Genomic DNA, 21,040 nt, shown 5'->3' with positions numbered 1-21,040 from the left:
TTGGATAATATTTAAATGTTGTTATTAAAGAAAATTTATAGAACTTATATTAGTATTTAAACGAGTAATAAAAATAAACGTTTGTAATAAAAGATATTTTTTAATCGAAATATAATATTAATATTATCTAAATAATTTATGTGATATTAAATGAAATAATAAATATTAAAAAATAATTTAATATTTTACATCATTAATCGTCGTTTATATTTAAAATAATCAAATCAAATCTCATTAATACGAAATGATTTAATTTATGATGTTATTGATTTACAGGACGACGGTGGTGTCGAATATTTCAATACTATAGTAGTGCAACCACACCTGAAGTTGGTCACGAATCAAGGCAGAGGTTTCCATGTGAGATGTCGATACCAGACGCGAGATAAAGTTGTTACGAATGATCAGACCCACGTGGCCATGTTGCAATCTCTACCACTTCAGGTTAGTTTATCAATCCTATGTAATACTTCATCAAAACTTTTCGATTTGTTTGTTCTTTTTTTGTTTTTTTCTTAAATTATATTAACGTTTATGATATAGGCAACTGCTCCTATGCCTGGATGCACGATGAAAATCTTCAGTGGAGATCCGACGAGGCATCAGGTGGCAGAGAATGTAAAAATCGGTGATCCTCTAACTTTGGTCATCAGTATCGACAAACAAGAGATGTTTGGTTTAAAGATCTCCGATTGTTTGGTTCGAGATGGTTTGGGTTGGGGAGAACAGAGGTTGATTAATAGCGAAGGGTAAGTTTTTGTTCAATATCTTACTCTAATATAATAATATATACTGTTAATCACACAAAAGTATTCGCACCACTACTGTAAACTTAAAACGATCTCAATGTATTAATTGTAATACAATATTTCTTATATTATTATACACAGAAACATATTTTAGAAGTATTTAAACTTTACAATTGATATAAATTTTATTGCAAGAGAAAATTTTATTCTAAGTGAAATTAAATTTGTGCTACATGCAAATAATAATTATTTAAAATGTACAATATTATGAATACTTTTGTAATTCATTGTACGTATGAAAATAAGTGAATATACTTACACGAAAAACTATTTCTTTCGAATTGACGATTACAGGATGAATAATTCAAAAGAAGTTCCAAGGGGAACTTAAAATTTCGTGGAAAACAAAATAATTGTCTTCTTTATATTCATATATAATACCTATAAATGTCATTTTGTTTTTCAGATGTCCCGTAGATGGTGAAATCATGGGACAATTTACTTATAACGAAGATAAAACGGAGGCAAAAGTCAATTTCCAAGCACATAAGTTCCCATACACTGCGAGCGTTTATTACCAATGTAATGTGAGACTCTGTGTTAAACATGGCGGAGGATGCAGTAATACGGTACTTTTTTCTCTCTTTTATATAAATATATATATGTTTTTTTTCTTTACAATTAAAAAAATTTATATTAGTGTTGTGTTAAAAGGAAAAAAAGATTAAATGATTATAAATAAATAATTTTATTTACATTTACAGCCACCGTTATGTAACACGATAACGAGAAGACGCAGAGACACGAACAACGGTGGCGATAATATTAAAACTGTCGAAAGTCTTGATGGTGGTACACCTGCTACCATTGAAGTTTATAGTGGACTTTACGTAAATGAAGCTTCCGACGTTAGCTCGAAATCCGATTTTACCGATGACGTCTTCAGGGAGAGGGTAAGAACATTTAATAAATACATTTTTATAAATAAGTAAAGTGATTCATTCCGTTGCCCTTATTACTCAGATTTAGATTTGTTTAAATATAACCTAAAAAAAATGTTCGATTATACGTACTTCAAAAAAGATAAAATCATTCGTAATCGAAAGAAACAATTATCCGATTAATGATTAAACAGAAAAATGATTGATTTCGTTGCCGTTATTATTTAGATATAAATTTGTTTAAATATAACAAAGAAAATATTTTGTTTTAACAGACGATCGACGATCCAAATAGTATCTGCATATCGCAGAGAAGCTTCGCCATCGGCATCGCCATCGCAGGCTTGATACTTATGCTTGTAGTAATCGCCGCCATTTTGGTACTACTCGCTAAAAGACGACACAAGAGTGTGTCAACGACAGGATCCTCGATTTACAGTGGACCCTACACGAACACTGCCTACAGTCATAGCAGTTAAAAAAGAACATAAACGTTCTTAATAACGTTAGTACGATGAAAAGAAAACAAACTACAACAATAAAGAAAAAAAACTAATAATAATAATAATAATAGTAATAATAATATTAATAATAATGATATTAATAATATTAATATTAATAATAATAATAATAATGAATGAATGAGTAACGGTGTCTCGATAGGATCTACCGTTTTTCTTTACGAACAACTAATTTTGTTTGAATAACTTCGAAATATTTTCATTCGAGAGAAAAACAAAGATAGAAAAAGAGGGAGAATATATGTTTTTATTACATATTACAAAAGAGAGAATATTAAATAAATAGATGATGTTTATAATTAATTGAAAAACTAAACTGCCGTTAATTACTGCCCGTTGTTATTAACTTTGGAAGGGGAAAACGAAAACGAGAAAGAAAAATTTCTCCCAGGCCCCCTTTCCTTTACTCCTCCATTTTGGGGAAAAGAAATAATAAGATTCTCGTGAATATTTTTCTCTTTCTCTCTTTTTTTATCTTAGAAAAATATTTCGTAAAAGATCCTCTCGCGCTTCCTACAACGTTAATTCGATTTTTTTTGTTTTTCTTTTTTTTTTTTTTTTTTTTAATAATAATAGCAAAGACGAACAAATCGAATCGACGACGATCAATATGCGCTTCGTCTACAGCGCACGTAATATCGAAATTTCTTAGGAAATCTATCGTTTTAAAAGCGATTAAAACGTTTAAATCAAATCGACACGAGTGATTTTCGTTAAACTCGTGTGTCGTTTTGATATAAATATTTTATATAAATATATATAAAAAATTCTTCCGTATACTAGTCCGGTATACCCTGTCATACGTAAAATATACCTGTCGTACTAAACTGCACGTGAAAACACATCAATCTTCCGTCCATATTTACGATAGTCATCTTTTTTTTTTTTTTTAAAATAATGTAATTTAATTGAAATTATATCTAATGTCACTCGCGTAGTTTTTAAGAACCTTATTTTCTTTTTTTTTTTTGCATTTTGTTTTTTAGTCAACTTAGACAGACGAGCTGCTCTGAATCGAATCAAATACTCTCCCAGTGATAATGATCTGATTGTTAATCTTTCTTTTCTTTCCTTTTCTTTTTTTTTCTCTCTTTTTTTCCAATTTTCTTCATTTTCCTAACTCTCGCCTAATATTTTGTATTCTTTTGTTGTTGTCTTTATGTCTCTTTCGTGCAAACGTTGAAACGATTAATGATTCGCCGATGGTCGTAGACACCGAGAGAAATTTATCGGATTTAAAAAATGAAAAAAAAAAAAAAAATAAAATAAAAATATCTTTATTAACAATCGATCGATATAACAAGATTTAATTTTTTCATTTTTTCCTCTCGCTTTCACGACCAATCGACGCGCGATCCTGCGAAGCGAATGCGTGTTGTCGTTTAAGATAAAACGACTGCTTTATTTTTTCCTTGATTGTATAATCAGACTTTTTAATCCTTTATAACGCTTAAACACATTTTCTTTTTAACGATAATTAGTATTATTTTCAATCAACCAGGTGCTGCTCCGAAGTTCCTCGGTACTTTTTTCTCTCTCTTTCTTTATCTTGAAATATTATAATTAACATTTATGATAAAGGATGACAGCCTTATTGTTTAATGAATTCGTAATATTAATTCGAATAATTCTCGAAAAATTATTACAATAAGAAAGAGAGAAACAATACCGATACGAGAGTAACATCAATTTTCGGAGCATTTAGTTTTTAATTGTCAACGAAAGTGAATTAAAAGAATTAAACAAAAAAAAAGTATAAAAAGATAAAAAAAAAAAAGTAAAAAAAAAATACAAAAAGAAAAATAGAAATCGAATAATTTAAGGACGAACAACAAGTAAAGCGTGTCTGCCAATATCGTCGTCTCGTTTAATTGGGTTCCCTCAAAACGTGTTGGTGATGGTGGTGGGTTACAAATTGTAATTAAAAATTTAGGCTCGATGAAACAAAAAGAGCAAAAATAAAAAGAAAATAAAAACAGAACAAGAAGTAGAAGAAAGTACGAACAACGAGACGACGAAATAATTCGTCTTTTAATTAATTACATTCGTGCAAATGAATAAGAATTATAATAATAAGAAGAAAAAGAAGAAGAAGAAGAATCAAAAAATAAAATAATAAAATTTAAAAAGAAGTTATGTGTTCGCAATGGCGACAGTCATTTTTGATGAAATTTTTTCTATTTTCAAATAGGATTTGTATACTTGTTCTTCTTCGAAATTATTTAATAAGAAATAAAAAAGCCTTGGATCTTACGAGAATCCACGAAAGCTTTGTTGCAAGATGGTGTAGGCCGACGATTGGACCACGTTTAAACAATTCCTTATTTGTGTTTATATTATTATCACTATTACTATTATTATTATTATTATTATTATTATTATTATTATTATTATTATTATTATTATTAATATTAATATTAATATTATTATTATTTTAATTATTATTGTATCGTCCATCGTCGAGCCACATTGGCATTGGTTCATAGCTACATTGGGGATAACAATACCTGTATAATAGTATCCTTCTGCCACATTTTTTTCCTTCTCTTTACCTCTCCCTTTCTCGCCCTTCTCGTTTCTTTATTTTTTTTTTTCATACCCTTTGAGAAGACAGACCTCGTTGCATCATCCCATAATGTTACTCTGGACCTTTGTCATAAAAGTTATCATACAACGATATCGTGTAAATAACGAAAACCTTAATAAAATCTTGTAATCATTAAATAAAAAAAAGATAAGATCGTTTCATTTTCTCCTTTAAAAATATATTATAAGGATATATAAAATTAATTTCTTCTTTATATGATACACATCGATTATTTTTTTTTATATAATTATTATTATAATCTCATTATATATGTGAAAATTATTAACAAATTATTTGTAGTCGATAATGTAGATTGCGATGATAAGTGTATACGTTATGAGTTAGAAAACTATTTTATCGACAAATGATAAAAAATTTTTTTTCGTTATATATTATCGACGTAGTATACAATGATTTTTAATTTCATTTACTATAGTAATTACTTTTTAATTCGACTAATTTCTTATATGGTTAATAATATATATAATAAGAAAATTTTCTTATGTATTATTTTGTAATAGAGAAAAATAAAATTGTACGAAATAATATTGTTCGATTTTAAAGAGAAATGAAGGAGAATACAAACTAAACGTCTCACAGAGTATCAAACGAGAATGTCTTTTTTTTTATTGAATTATATATAATTCGTTTTTGGAAAATATGATATATAATATATTTATATATATATACACACATATATAGATATATATATGTATATGTATATAATATAACAAGAAATATAATTATAGACTGACATGTGTGGTTCTATGAAATTTTCCGGCTCACTACGATGTTGTGCATCTTGGGTCGGTAATATGGCTCTTTATTCGCGTAATCTATTTTATTTTTTTTTTTATCTCTTTATTTAAAATTATATTTTTATTTGTATTTAATCGTACGATAGATCATTTAAAACACGTATAATATGTATGTGCATATGTCTGTACGGAATATATTGTCCGTTATATTTATCATATAAGCATGTATATATATATATTATTTATATACTGCACTGACAGACACGCATACACACTTACATGAAAATTGATCGAAATTGTTGGGACTCTTTTCGAGAAAATTATTTCTTTTTGGTTTTGTTATCTTCTTCTCTCTTTCTATCTTTTTATCTTCTTGCTTTTTTTTCATCAGATTTCTAAAAGGCTAGTTTTATTTTCGTTCGGACGCGATAGCATTCGTAGTAGTAGTAGTAGTAGTAGTAATAATAATAGTAGTAGTAGTAGTAGTAGTAGTAGTAGTAGTAATAGTAGTTGTAATTGTAGTAGTAATAGTAGTAATAATAGTAATAGTAATATTAATAATAATTATTAATTCAACCCACGTAGAATCGGTGAATATGCATGAACGTTCCTTCTCCACACATTTTCTCACGATATTCTTACAGTTTAAAAAATTCTTAATGTCTTTTAAGAAATATAAATTATATTCTTTTTTTTTTTATTACTATATCTCTTATTTTTGTTCTTTCTCTTTCGTTCTCATTCTTTCCATTTTTCACTAATACGTCACCTGAATACTTGTACGCATTTTTCTTGTAAAACACATTGTAACATCACTGATGAACGACGAGACAAATAAAAAAATAAAAATAAAATAAAAGATAGCAGGGCGGGGGGGGATGGTCAGGGGATAATAATTAATAAATCGACACGATTAAAGATAAAAATATTTTTCGAGGAACGTCAACGAATTTTCATCTTAAATCGAAACAATCTCGATAAAATTATTCTAATAATTCGAGATAATATTTATCAAAAATTTGTAAGACTAATAGAAGAAGAAGAAAACAAAATATCAACATACGGTATATTATTTGACAAAACAAAATTGTTAATTGTTAAACAATTAAAGCATCATTTTATTTCAATCTGATTTAATAATGTTAAACGCCAAACATATTCCACCAAGAAAATTAGAGATCATCTAGGTGTTGATATTATAAAACAAAAATAGAACAAATTAACATTAACAATGGTAACAACGATAAAAGAAAATATTTAGGGAAGAAAAAGAAAAAAGAATATTATTATTAATCGATTTGTATAATACTTAATTATTATTATTGTTATTATTATGATAGTTTGTTTATACCTCCTCCATGATGGAAATCCTTTGGATAGAAAAATTGATATCCTTTTTCTTCATCTTTTTTCCATCCTTTCATATCTCTTTTATCATTTTCTTTGGTTGATCATATTCCATTCGATTATTAACCCCCGACATTTTCCCTTTTTTATTCTCGTAGAAAAATAATATAAAAAATGCTCGACATCTTCCTATCATCCATCCAGCTACGGGATATATAAATTTTCTTTCTTTCTTCCTTCTTCTTCTTCTTCTTTTCCTTCCTTTTTTCATTTTTCTTCTTTCTCTTATTTTCTTCCTTTTATTTGTGTTTTTTCGCTTTTAATAATCGATATTCAATGAACGTTTTCTTCTTGCATCCTGTTTGGATCGACGATCTCTCTCTATCTCTCCTTCTTTTTCTTATTACTATCCTTCAGTTTTCTTTTTCTTTTATTTTTATTTTCTCATCGATACCAAGTAGAAAACAAAAGATTAGAAAATTTATTGACAGATTTAATGGCGAAACGATAATTTCGTCGAAATGATTTTTTACCAAAGAACGAGTAACAAATAAAAATATAAGAAAACAAGAACGAATCAATTTTGTTATTTTTTTTTTTGTTTTCTTATACGAAATATATATTTTTGTGTGTCCATTTGAAAAAATTAATGTCGCACACACTTGTATGACAATTTTCTTGTCTAACGTAAATTCTCAATCGAACGAATTAAACAATTAACATAAAATCTTTACTCATTAATCTTCGATGGAAAAAAGAAAAAAAAACAGGTTACCAACACAAGCAAACCAAATAGAAACAAAAAAAAATAAATTTAAATAAAACGATACCCCTAAATTGAGCTTCGAACTTTTCCGACTAATTTTTATTTTTTTTTTAAATTTCACATTTTTTTCTCTAAATAACTTTCGTAACAACAAATACGTAAATATATATATATGTGTATATGTATATATATATACGTAAAAATATGTAAATATATATGTACACACACGAGTGAAAATCTTTCATAATAACGTTCATATTCTTTTTCGATCGTCGATCATTTTTTTTGTTGTTTTTTTTTTTATTTGTCTCCCGTTTGTCTCGCAATTATCTTCTTACTCTCATCATTTCCTTTCTCATTTATCTTAAATCCTTCGTTCTGTCGCGATTCTTTTTACCCATTTTATTCTTCCGATTTGTGCATACTTGTTGGTTAATGATAGAAACATTTAAAAATCACACACACACACACATCGATCGTTTGGCTAAAAAAAATATACGATCGGATTGCGCGAGTACGATACGACGGTATTTTTCATTACCCCATGGCGGATATAATTTTTTGTATTTTCTTCATTTCTTTGTTCATCTTTCTCAACACACCTCTCATCTCTTTCATTGTATTCTTTCTTGATTTATATATAATATTAATATATTAATATAAATATATTAATATAAATATATTAATACATATATAATATATAAACTTAAGAGATTCGTCAACTTATTATTTCCTTTCCACCTGTTTCCTTTTTCTTACTTTTCTTTATTAGGTACAATTATTTCTTAATTTCGTATCTGTGACTTTATGTATATATATATATATATATATGTGTGTGTGTGTATGTGTATATGAGTGCGTGTGTTTTACGTGTGTGTATTATGTAACGACCGTGTGCTTCTTCTTTTTTTATTTTATTTTATTTTATTTTATTTTATTTTTTTGTTTACTTCGTTAATTATTTCTATAATTCTCTTTGTTTTCAATTTGCTACCGACGACGCTGCTGCTTAGGTACGTTTAAAATACACTACACGGTTTTTACGACTGTCTCTTTTCGATCGAATCGAATGTGTATTTTAATCTTTAATCTTATTATAAATCTTTTCTTCTTTTTCTTATACAATTTTTGTTTAGTACATCGATCAGGTCTCTCTTGATTCTTCGTTTTATTTAAATTTTTATTATTATTATTATTATTATTATTATTATTATTATTATTATTATTATTCAAAATCTACAAACAACTTATTTATTCTTTAAACAATCGATCGGAAAGCGAACGCGCGGTTTTTATAATAATTATTTAATTATTTATCTTTTCTCTTTCTTTTTCTTCTTTTTTTTTTTATATTCTATAACCTTTTTCTTTTTTTAATATGATTTTTGTTTCCTCTCTTTTTTTCGTCCTTACATTCAATCGAAAAAATTGAATCAATTCTTTGTCGCACCTGTCAGAGAGAGAAAGAGAGAAAGAGAGAGAGAGTGAGAGAGAGAGAGAGAGAGAAAATAAAAATAAAAGAAAATTCTGGAAAGAAGAGTATGATTATGATCGATTAAATCTTCCCGACTAAGGTCTCGTAAAACGTTCACCTTCCCTCGATTTTTTTAATTTAATTTTATTCTATTTTATTCGTTTTTTCTCTTTTTATTTCTTTTTCTTTTTTGGTATTAATTTTTCATTCTTTTTTTCTTTTTGTTTTTGTTTTTGTTAAAAAAACATATATATCATAATATATTCGATTCTCGCGACAAGAAACAGTCGTAAACTTCACCTACGTTTTGAAATTACAATCATCGTAAGCGAAGCTAACTTCTGGATGGATTCCACTTATTAGTTTTTTGTCTTTTTATTTTTTCTTTTTTTTCATATTTTATTTTTTACTTTTTATTTTTATTTCTTTTTTTTTTTTTGATATTTTTTTTTCTCTCGCGGAACAACGTAGACGTTTTTAAGAAATCGTTGATTTAAGATTAGAGAAGATTTTTTAAGAAAAAAAAAATACCGTGAGAGAGAGAGAGACAGAGAGAGAGGGAGAGAGGAAATGAGAATGAGAGAGAAAATATAAGAAACAGAAAAATGATGAGTTTTTATATTTTTTTATATTTTTCCTCCTATCTTCCCCCTTCTCTCTCTCTCTCTCTCTCTCTCTTTCTTTATTTCTTCCTTTTTCTTTTTATTTTATTCTCTTCTCTATTCAAATTTCGACAATATTTAATAACGGCTCAATTGATCCGAAGATTTCACAGACGGAAACATTAATTACCACCATCGCGTGTCGCCATTACCGCAATCATATTTCAACCATTAAATATTTTTTGTTTATTTATTTCTTTATTTTTGGATATGTGTTAAAAAAGAAGAACACTCTCCCCCTCTCTCTCTCTCTCTCCTTTTCTCTCTCCTTCTCTCTCTCTCTTTTTCTCTCTGGCAGAATATCGACAATGATGACACATTTATTTGTTCATACGAATTTCTAAGATAATCAATACGCATACGAAAAGATTTATATATGGGGGGAAAAAATGTAACGACTAAGTTTACGGGACTCATCAATATTTAACGGGTACGGGGGGTATATATCCTAAATCATTTCTCATTTAGTTAAATAATTTTTCAATTTTTTTTTCTATGAAGTATATCACAAAATACGTGTTTTCGTTTACCCATCAGTTGAACGATTTATTTGTAAAAAAATAAGTATAGAAAAAGTGTCCGTAAACTTAGTGTCAATTATAAGTTATCTTTATCTAATTCGTTATCACATATCGAAACGAAAAATATCGATATCGATCATTACATAAGAAAATATCTGTAATCGTGATATAAAAAAAAAAAGAAAAAACAGAGAAAGAGAAAGAGAGTTCTTGTTTCTTGAGATCTTTTACGAATGATGAGAACATATATATAAATATATATATATATGTGTATGTGTGTGTGTGTGTGTGTGTGTTGCATGTACATAACGTATGTATTTATGTATGTAAAAATGTAAGCGTGATTCTCGAGGAAGCAAAAATAATTAATTACAGTGCAGATAATTCCGCGGTGTTGTGCGCCGTGCGTTTATTAAATTCCTGGAAGACAAGTTATAATTAGGATCCCCGTGAACTCGGTGCTTTTTTCTTTTATTTCGTATATGTGTGTGTATGTGTGTGTGTGTGTCATAAAAACAAAAAAAACTATCTTGTTCTCGATTCTCCGATGAGATGAACCAAAAAAACAACAACAACAAAAAACAACAAAAAAATAAAAGAAAATAAAAAAAAATATAATTCGCACGTACGTGTGTGGTAAGTATAACCATATATACGTATATAAATATGTAACGTGTAATTAAATATATATATATATATATTAATGTGGTAATCGGTAGAAAGAAACAAGAAAAAAGAAAAAAAGAAACTAAAAAACCAAGGACATGATTTCTTTTTTTAACCCTTGCATTATTTTCTTTCTCTCGTAATTTTCTTCTTTATCGTGTTACTTCCATTTTCATTTTACTGTTTGTCCACATTAAAAAATATCGCGGGACAACCGCCATGATGGTTTCGACATTTTCTTAACTACTTCATCGTTTTTAAACTAATTATAAGAGACACGATACATAAAGATCATTATTATACTGAATACGTTTACATATATTTTGTATTTACTTAATCGATATTTCATTGCACCTGAGTTGCGTAACCAAGAGCGTTACATGTTTCAAAAGAGCGAGAGAAGAAGCATCATCATTCAATCGCAATAGATAGATAAATAGATAATATATATAGTTGTGTATATATATATATATATAATAATAATAATAATAATAATAATAATAATAATAATAATAATAATTATAAAAAAAAGAAAGAGGGTTCTCTTGAATAGTCCGATAAAAAAATATTTTTAAAGCGAACTTGTCGATTTAATAAATAAAATCGATAGCTGATGCAAACCCCAAACGACGAGAGTTTAATAAGAGTTAAGGGTTGTTGATTAATAATTCATTCGTTCAATATTTTTTTTTACATATTTATAAAGAAAACCATCGGTGTCAATTTGTTTAACTTTTACTTCATTTCGTTCTTTCTTTTCATTTTTTTTTTTTTTTTTTTTCTTTTTTCTGTCCTCTCTCTTTTTAGTCATGCTTATTTTTTTCTGTTTCTTTTTGGTTTTATAACTTGCATATATACAAATAATGTGTTTACATGTATATGTGTGCGTGTGTATATTATACGTATATATGGTCCTGCCATAATATTTAATTTTCTTTTTTCTCTTTTTTTCTTCTTCTAATGTTGTTTTTCTCCCTTTTTTTTTCGTTTTTATTAATAAACACACGCCATTTTGGAGTTCCTTCATCAAAGCGATAAAGCTTCAACGGAATAGAAAGAGAACTTTGTATAATAGGCGTATTATAATAGCATTATATTTCTCTTGTATTTTTTTTTCTCTCTCTCCCTCTCTCTCTTTTTCATTATGAATCCAGAAAAATGTTTTTTTTTTCTTTCTCTTTTCTTTTCTTTTCTTGTCGTTTATAACTCGAACGATGAGATTGAGGTAGCGTTTATTTATATTTCTCTTTGTTATTTTTTTTTGTTCTTTTCTCGTCTGTGATATCTCGAGTGCGTATCAAAATTATGGGCAACAAAAATATACGTATATGGCCGATCGTGTTGTGCTAATATTTCGAATAACGCGTTCTGTTTGTGTAAACGTACTCAGTAATTTGTTTGTTTGTTTTTTATATTTTTTTTTCCTATTTTTTTTTTTTTCTGAAGTCATATACTATTTCTTTCTTTCTCTTTCTTTTCCTCTTATTTTTTATCCTTGTAATTTTTTTCCTTCTTCTTTTTATCATCGCAAACTGCTGCTGCTGTTGCTGTTGATACTGCACCGATCATCTCTGGTAGGTATTATATCATTGTTGTATATATTTATTTATTTGTATATTTATTTTATGGTAGGTGTGATAATCCCGTGTCTGATTTATGTTCAGATATATCCGTATCATATGTATATGTATATCTATATGTATATGTATGTATGTTGTATGCATGTATGTATGTATTTATGTATGTTCGTGTATATATTTTTTTTCCTTTTTTTTTGTTCTCCAGGTATGTTGTGCCGGTGCATTTTCGTGCTCGGTGTTCGTAAAATTGTGTCATCTTAAATCTAAATTACTTATAAATAAACCTCACATTCATATAGTATCTGTAAAACCGCGATTAAAATATCTCCAGTTATAATATATATTATATATTATATTTTATATATATATATCCTTATATATATATATCATATATATTATACATATATATATATATATATGTATATTTACTCTGTAATAATCGCAATAGTTTAAATTTTTCTTTTCAGTAACTCTGTTTCATTGAATCCATTATTAATCATAATCACCATTATCATCATCATTGTTATCGTCATTATCATCAACATTATTATCATCATAATAATCGTCATAATCATAATTATAAGCCTCACCGATGGATTGTTCTGTTTCTTCCTTACTTTCTTCTTATCTTCTCACCTTTCGTCAATCTTATTCTTCATTCACAATTCGTAAACCTAAATTTTACGCGCTTATAATTACGTCTTAGTCTTCTTTAAATAAGTAAGAGTATAATTAACATAGTAGAGCATTACTCGCGAATCATATATATCTACTCTGATAATATAGTAGGTTGCCGTTCAATTTTCATTTTTTCTTTTTTCCTTATATATATATATTATATATGTATATATAATTTTTTGTTCATTCTCTTTCTTTCCGTCTCTTTCGCGTACCATTTCGTTATTAATCCTATTTATTTATTTATCCCCATATTCTTTTTAGTTTTGTAATTTTATTTCTTCTCAATATGATTATCACCCAAACACCACACACAGAAAGACGCAAGAACAGCAGCAGACACTCGCGTTTAAATCATCTCAACGTTGATTTCTTCTGTCAGGTGTTTTGTTACCTAATATTGTACCAACTGGTTTCGACGGGTGATTGTCACCTTTACGGTTCCTAAAAATAAAAGAATATATCTGAAAAATAAAAGAATAGAATGCTAATGGGTATGGGCTGACTGCGTTTTAACGTTTTCGTTATATGCCACAATCAATATTATTATTATTATATTACTATTATTATTATTATTATTTCATCGGTGCAAATCAAAGCGCAACAAAGTGCGCAATGATGTTAAAGAAATATATGAATAAAAGAAAAAATAAAAAAAAAAAAATAATCCATTAATTATAATAGAAGATCAAAATGAAAGAAATAAAGAAAATAAAAGAAAAATATTATAACGCAGAGAAAAAGCGTAACCCATTTGGTGATTAAGAAAGATTTTTGTTTCGATCAAAGTGTAAATTAGGGTGGTCGTTATACGTGACCTCTTATCAAAATTCATTCAAAGTCAATAAATTATAATGTGCAATTAAAAACGTCAAACGTCATATTTCTAATTATGGTGTAGAAAATAAAATTGAATAATAAGCCTTTCGTGTATTTCCGTGTATATATATATAATATGCTTATAATATACGTGTTTTTTAAAAATAGAAGCAACAAATTGTGCATTTTCGCGTGTACTAAAAATGATCAAATAATGCCTGATAAAATACACCTTCCTACTTTATTCTTTTTTTCTCCATTGGGAAACGTGGCGCACGGATAGATTGATTTATCTCGAGAAAGACCAAGATTCTGCAGACTCGTTAGCTTGCTCGCGAAAACAGGAACCACCACCACCCTCTCCAGCAAATTCGTCGTATCGATCTAACAACGATCCACAGAGTACGATAGGTTGAAAGTAGAAAAAAAGAAAAAGAAAAACATGCGACACAATTAATATGACAAAAATGAAAAAAACGATCTAGCACGCGTTGGAAGAAAATAATAAGCTCCTAATTTAAATTGTTACATTTCATTGACTTTAAAGCTAAAGAAAGAGAAATCTTATAAACAAATATATTTACTATATTATTTATGTATATTGTTTTGTTTTTTTTTATATGTTTTTTTATAAAAATCATATATTTCCACAGATAGAGTAATTATTTTTACAAATATTCTGTACCTTACGTATCATACTCTTTTCCACGGGTTTCGCTTTTTAATAAGGAAATAAGAATATGTCGAAACATATATATGCATACTTTTTTTTTCTTTTCTTTATTTATAATTATTAAGTTAGATATCTTTTTGACCGATTTTTTTATTTAATATTACTTTGTTTTTTTATTTCTTTCTAATGAGCTAAACGAAAGATGTAAAAAGATAACGAAAGTTTTAAATGAAGTAATATATAAAGATAGGAATTACGATAAATCATGAAATAAATAATTATGAAAAATGAAAAGGGTTATAAGACACCCTTAAAGGGTTATAAGATACCTTACCTTCTCTGATATCTTTCGGTACGTTGGACGAGAGCGATGGCATGGAAGGAGTTTGATAAATATTGGGCCTTGCACTGATCGGTGGTAAAGGTGCTACCTTCGACCTAATCCAAAAATGATTATTATATCGATTAATCTCGATATATTCTTTTAAAAAAATACTGTCACACTCAACAAAATCATGTCCTACCTTTGTTTACGAATCTTTTGATTCCTCCCGTCAAACGAAGTTGGCGTACCACCACCCGACGTGTTCGAAGAATAAGAGGGTGGCCGATACGGCCGGGGACAACCTTGAACAACAGGTGGTGAAGGTACCGGTGCGTATGGTAACCGAGGATTGGCTGGTACTCCTGGATGCATCAGTCTCATATCTCCTGAATTATAAAAAAAAAGTATATTTATTGATAATCATTCCTTGAGAGAATATTTAGATAATATTGTTAATATATTGATTGCAACGTCTCAAATCTTAGGTTTTGTTATAAGGATCACAATTTAGGATTCGTTATATTAAACTAAAAAATTATCAATTTATTATTACAAAGTTTTCATGTGTACAATGTTTAGATGTTAAATGGTTGAGTCAGTTTTTTATTTTTCGTTAAAGCGAGTTTTGCGATACTCTGTTCAGTTATGCGAATGATGAACAAGAATTAATTGAAAAGACAGGTCCAGTCGTGGCAAACCACCGTAGCAATCAAAATGTCAGTAAAATTGAAAAGATTTTGTTGTACCTTGCACGATATGGACACCTTGATACATTGGCAGTGGGTAACGTGATTGAGGTTGTGCGCTTCTGTCCCCACTTCCACCTCCAAATAATTCGTGCGCCGGTGTAGGTGACCTGCTTGCTCGTTGAGAGCTACCTGGCGTCGAAGCTCGAACGCCAGCAACAACCTGAATATAAAAAGAAATATTTATTAGTATTTTAATTTATTTAGAATAATAAAATAACGTTTCATTATCTTACAGGAACGTTTTGCCTAAAGACAAGATTTGGAACCAGCGCAGGAGTCATGTAAGTGCCAGGTGGTGCTGGGGGTGTACCATTATGTGCAACTTGATGTCCGAAGGTTCCACCAGATACCATAGTTGGTGGTGCATAACTACCAGAGTTTACATACATCAGCGGTACTCCGGGCATCTAAGAATTATTTAAATTTAGGATAAACTCTTCGTAATACGTATGAAAATACAACGAATAATAGGAGAAAGATGATATTTTCTTCTTACCTGATTCGATATCGGAGTATTTGGTGGTGTAGGCACTCTGTACATAACTGGTGGTGGTTGTATAGGTTGTTGTCCTGGTGGTGGATAATATGTTGGAACCATATGTACTGGTGGTGGTTGATAAGTATAATCGGCTGGTGCTGGCACCGAATTGTAAGGTACTGGATAACTGCTCATGTAATTTGCTAAACAACAGAAACATAAGAATTAATCATATTCAAAAACAATTAGAATAATAAAAGTCAAAATTACCATTCGATTGACTCGGCGACGTCATAGTTTGTGCATTGAAAGTATAATTCGGTGTAAATCTTTGTTGCTGATGCAATTGTTGCCTATCACCTGGATTTTGTCCTACTGAGATCGTCGTTCCTGGTGGTGGCACAAAATACATCGTTTGCTGAGGCTATAAATAAAAGTACATTAGTAGCAAGTTAATATGTTATAAATGATAATGTATATACATATATATATATTTATGTTCCATGTTTAATGGATAAATGTATGAAAATACCGGTATTTGGTTTGGTGGGGGTTGCCAATAATTAGGTTGCATCGTCTGCACATTTTGCATAGTTTGACTGGAAGATGGCGGTGGTTGAGGATAGGTATGCGGTGGCGTAGAATGATTATCACCTGTACCACGTTGATCATAGATGTTCATACCAACGAAATATCCAGATAGATCGGATACGTCCTAAATCCAAAAGATAAATAAATACATTCCAATGAAGAAGAACAATACCAGAGATTTCTTAAATCTTTCATCAATTGATAATAGTTACATTGGATTGTTGCATCGATCCTTGCTGAACAGGTACGCCACCGTAATTTGCATACACAGGATTCTGATTGAACGCAACCTCATTTTGTTGACCATTGTTTGGAACGTTAGCTTGGCCCTGCGTCGGATGAGTTGACATCATCACAGTTTGTTGCTGTCCCATCGGTGATTGATAAACACCACCTTGATTATACGGTTCTGAGGTAGGTACGTAATTCGCGTACGGTTGAGCCGTTTGATTATGACTACACGTTTGTACCGTCGTGGACGGTTTGACTAGAGTTTGTTGCTGCGGAACAGGTGTACTTTGTTGCTGCGTTAACACTGGTGGCGGTGGTGGAGGTGGTGGAGGTGGTGGTGGTGGTGTAAACGGTAGACTAGGTGAGGTTGCGGTATTCGTCACGTGAGCAGCATTCGTCGTTGTTGTTGTACCACCATTATTATTATTACCACCACCACCACCACCACCACCACTATTGTTATTATTATTATTATTATTATTAGATTTCGAACGTTTTTTACTTTCACTCTTGTTGTCGTTCTGTCTGGCAGCTTTGGTGGGTTCAGGCATTTCGTTATGTTTGTTATTGGCTACCTGATGGCCGTTATTATCATTTTCCGTAGAAAAGAACTTTGGTGGATTCTCCGGATCAAAGCGATATATCGAACCGTCGGCATTCGTGTACGGTTGATTCGTTTGAGGATTTATGATGATGCTACCAGGCGGTACACTGGACAAACTCGTAATAGCCCACATCACCGTTTGATTGTTTGATTCCGGAGAGGCTAGATCCTGACTAGATACTTGAGTGTGACTGCACGTCATTGTTGCCACGGGTGATGGCGATGGCGACGGCGAGATCGTAGCATCGCTGCGTTGACTTTGAGATTTGTATCCACTACTGGATGGGCTTAAACGGGAACACACGCTAGCACCTGAATCTGTAACCAACAAATTCCGTCCAATAATAATCCTATAAACCTAAAAGACAGAAAATGTTTAGAAAACAAAATAATAAGAGAAAACAATTCAAATCCCATATCCTTGTATAACTATGTGAAACGTCAAAGAAAATAAATAAACGAGTAGAAAATAAAATATCATTGGCTAATAATAAATATATAATATAAAACGATAATAAAAAAAAAAAGAAAAACCTAAAACATCCGATGATCTTTATTATTGAAAAGGGATATGTCCCTGTGTTCCGTGTCTGTATACCTTTCCAATCTTTAATCATCAGTAATCACCATATCTATATTACCTTGACGAGAAATGCCAATGCATAAACTTGCAATAATCAGTCCGAGTAGCAAAGAATCTGAGGCGAACCTTGTTTCATGAGACGAGCTCCGGCACTATGCGTGGATGTTACGCTGTCCCCTCTTGAAAGCATGCCTCTGGTATAGCCGTCAAAACTGGACGATTTAGAAACCGAAGGTCGTACAACTTCAGGACGATAAGATTCTCTCGTATCGAGGGATTCACCTTTCAGCAATCGCGTTTGTCTAAAATAACAAATATTATACAGTTCACGTTAGATTAAAATCAAACTACATTGAAACAAATTGTTAATTAACATCGGATGGAAACAAAAAGGAAGAAAAAAAAAAACATTCAACAATTGAATTGGATCTAGCGAATGATATTTCACCTGCTCGTATGATCCGAAGGATATAACAATCGGTACCTAGCGGATGCATCGGAGCTTTCGGACGACGACCAATAAGGCCAAGAAGCAACTTCGCTGCTTTCCCCGCTACTTCCTTTGAATATCCTCCGCCTTGTCCTTTCGTATTGTTCCTGTCGTTCCTCGAAACTTTTGCTACGTCGACAATAATCACCGGACAACCTATCGGGTGATTTAAAATTGAAACTATCTTCGAACGAGTTAGAATCTCTCTTAAGTATACTTCTACGTGGTTCCTCGGAAAGTATAAGATCGTCCCTGATATGTTCCTTGAAACGGGTGTCAGGTATTCTCATGTTTTTCGTTCTCGTAACCATCACGCTTAATCCCGATTGATCGACATTATGTTCCATACCGAAATAAGCTGCCACTCTGTGAACCAACATTCTATTGTACGACGACATATTCGGGAACTTGTGACAAAGTTTTTGCCTATCCTTAGCAAACTCGATTAATTCTTTTTCAATCTTTAACAGGACAGTGCGATCCTTCTGATTACGATTTATCGTCTCTGCGATAAACTGTTCAAGGTCGATCCCGGTACTGTCTGTGTACAATTCTGTACTACTATCTGTTTAATTGGAAAATGGCAAGGATTAAAGATACGATCAATGTAACAACGTTTTTACTATTCAAGAATTGTATTATTATCCGACCAACCTCGAGACAAACATGGCGATGCACTGTCGAAACTACCCTGTGACGAATTCTGATGCCTGAGTTTGTGTCTCGAACTCGGCCTGCTTACAGAAAGCGTGTTACCGCACTGTGCCGAACATTGGTTGTTACATATGTTAAGCGTGTTCGGCCTACGTTGATCCGACCTCTGATGTTGATTGTTCTGCGCATTCGGGGCCAAATTCGTACTCTTCGGTGAATGTTGAAGAGCCTGACCTGTCTTAGACGGCGAGACCGGCGTTTGCAACAAACCCGGTCTCTCGTTCTGATTGTTTTTCACGCAATTATTACATTTCTGTATGATATTCGTGCCCGATGATATCTTCGAACGATGATTATTATCCGATTTATTACCGTTAGTCGGTGAGATGATATTCTTTGGTGAATGTACCTGAGAGGGACTAGATTGACCTGCATTCCCAACATTTTTAATTAATATCATCGATTCATTTATATTCATGATTATTATCATTGAAATGAAATGTAATATAAATTCAAGTACAAAATTAAATTACAACGTGCAAGAATCAAAATATATTTCATCAAATATTATCTAATAATAATAATAATAATATCATTGTTTAAACAATATATTAAAATAATCGATAGGAGAAGAAATGTTTGAAATACGATCGAATATTTACCATTTCGCGATGGAACTCGACAAGTGGGCGAAGTAGCCGTGTTACGCATTTGCTTAGGTGACTGGGTGGTAGTACAGAGATTACTGTTGAACATCGACTCGTTGTTGTTCAACTTTGAATTGGTTGAATTAGGCGATAAATTACTACTATTATTATTACTCGTAGTAAATTTTTTCTCCGTTTCAACCGACGACTGTGCTGTACTGTGTGGCGAAGACGGACTATTGTGCGGTTCTCTCGGTGGAGACGTTGATTCTCCTATAGCATGACTCCTTACCAGCAATTTCACTTTTGTACTCGTCTAAAATATATCCCCACAAATATTGAAATTTAACAAAACGAACATACACATACATATACAAACATTTACGCATGTATTGTATTGACAAACAACACAACACAACACGATAAGAAGAAATTTTGTTGAACTTTCCGTACGATAAAACAACATTCACATGGGAATCTAATGATTAGTCCAACTTATTATCATCTGATCACATGATCATCATCATTATGTATAGAAAGATACTTATGCTACCTAAACTATCTATCTAAATTTTGACTTAGTTTCATCGTGCTCTACTAATTGGTATTAACGGCTAAGCTAAATCAGATTACTTCGTCGAAGAGGAGCGGCCGAAGCAATGAGCCGTACAAGATTAAAGCTATTTAAAGAGAGCCAACGTGTTAGCATGTCGATCGTATAGACCCGACACAATCTTAGCTTACGCTTAGGAAACCAAACGATTTGGTTCTTACGTTAAGATTATCTTTGTTATGTTTAACTTGTTAATATTATGTCTGGCAAGAAGAGCCTTTGTATTAAACCACAATGAATCATTGTTATTATTATCACTGGAATTATTCAAAAGATTCTATTCTGATATATAAAGAAATGAAGAATTTTCTTTAATATCAATATCGAGATTTC

General features: G+C 30.6%; 2 protein-coding genes across 23 annotated transcripts in view; one reads left to right on the top strand and one right to left on the bottom strand.

The window, feature by feature from the left end:
- LOC122520675 overlaps nt 1-4,944 on the top strand; it is a 79,641-nt gene extending 74,697 nt beyond the window's left edge. The window contains exons 5-9 of the mRNA XM_043640873.1: nt 277-444; nt 544-749; nt 1,216-1,378; nt 1,514-1,702; nt 1,966-4,944. Of these exons, the coding sequence (XP_043496808.1) occupies nt 277-444; nt 544-749; nt 1,216-1,378; nt 1,514-1,702; nt 1,966-2,169 (930 nt within the window). The 3' untranslated portion in view covers nt 2,170-4,944. The remainder of the gene's footprint in view (nt 1-276; nt 445-543; nt 750-1,215; nt 1,379-1,513; nt 1,703-1,965) is intronic.
- Nucleotides 4,945-12,505: 7,561 nt separating this feature from the next.
- LOC122521053 (R3H domain-containing protein 1-like) overlaps nt 12,506-21,040 on the bottom strand; it is a 54,378-nt gene continuing 45,843 nt past the window's right edge. For 19 of the 22 annotated variants that reach the window (XM_043641462.1, XM_043641474.1, XM_043641456.1 and 16 more), the window contains 13 exons: nt 20,110-20,410; nt 19,448-19,876; nt 18,752-19,358; nt 18,430-18,605; nt 17,098-18,038; nt 16,827-17,009; nt 16,565-16,718; nt 16,313-16,497; nt 16,050-16,223; nt 15,814-15,976; nt 15,267-15,453; nt 15,077-15,180; nt 14,329-14,453 (listed from right to left, as the gene is read on the bottom strand). In XM_043641462.1, coding sequence (XP_043497397.1) covers nt 14,359-14,453; nt 15,077-15,180; nt 15,267-15,453; nt 15,814-15,976; nt 16,050-16,223; nt 16,313-16,497; nt 16,565-16,718; nt 16,827-17,009; nt 17,098-18,038; nt 18,430-18,605; nt 18,752-19,358; nt 19,448-19,876; nt 20,110-20,410 — 3,699 coding nt within the window. In that variant the 3' untranslated portion in view covers nt 14,329-14,358. Of the gene's footprint in view, nt 13,715-14,328; nt 14,454-15,076; nt 15,181-15,266; nt 15,454-15,813; nt 15,977-16,049; nt 16,224-16,312; nt 16,498-16,564; nt 16,719-16,826; nt 17,010-17,097; nt 18,039-18,429; nt 18,606-18,751; nt 19,359-19,447; nt 19,877-20,109; nt 20,411-21,040 lie in introns of those variants that run through there. The other 3 variants (XM_043641473.1, XM_043641472.1, XM_043641471.1) reach the window with 3 other exon arrangements.

This window comes from Polistes fuscatus, unplaced genomic scaffold (genome assembly GCF_010416935.1).
Source record: "Polistes fuscatus isolate 324 unplaced genomic scaffold, CU_Pfus_HIC Scaffold4, whole genome shotgun sequence".
NCBI lineage: Eukaryota > Metazoa > Arthropoda > Insecta > Hymenoptera > Vespidae > Polistes > Polistes fuscatus.
Note: the sequence above shows the minus strand (reverse complement) of the source record. Positions and strands in the feature narration are given on the sequence as shown.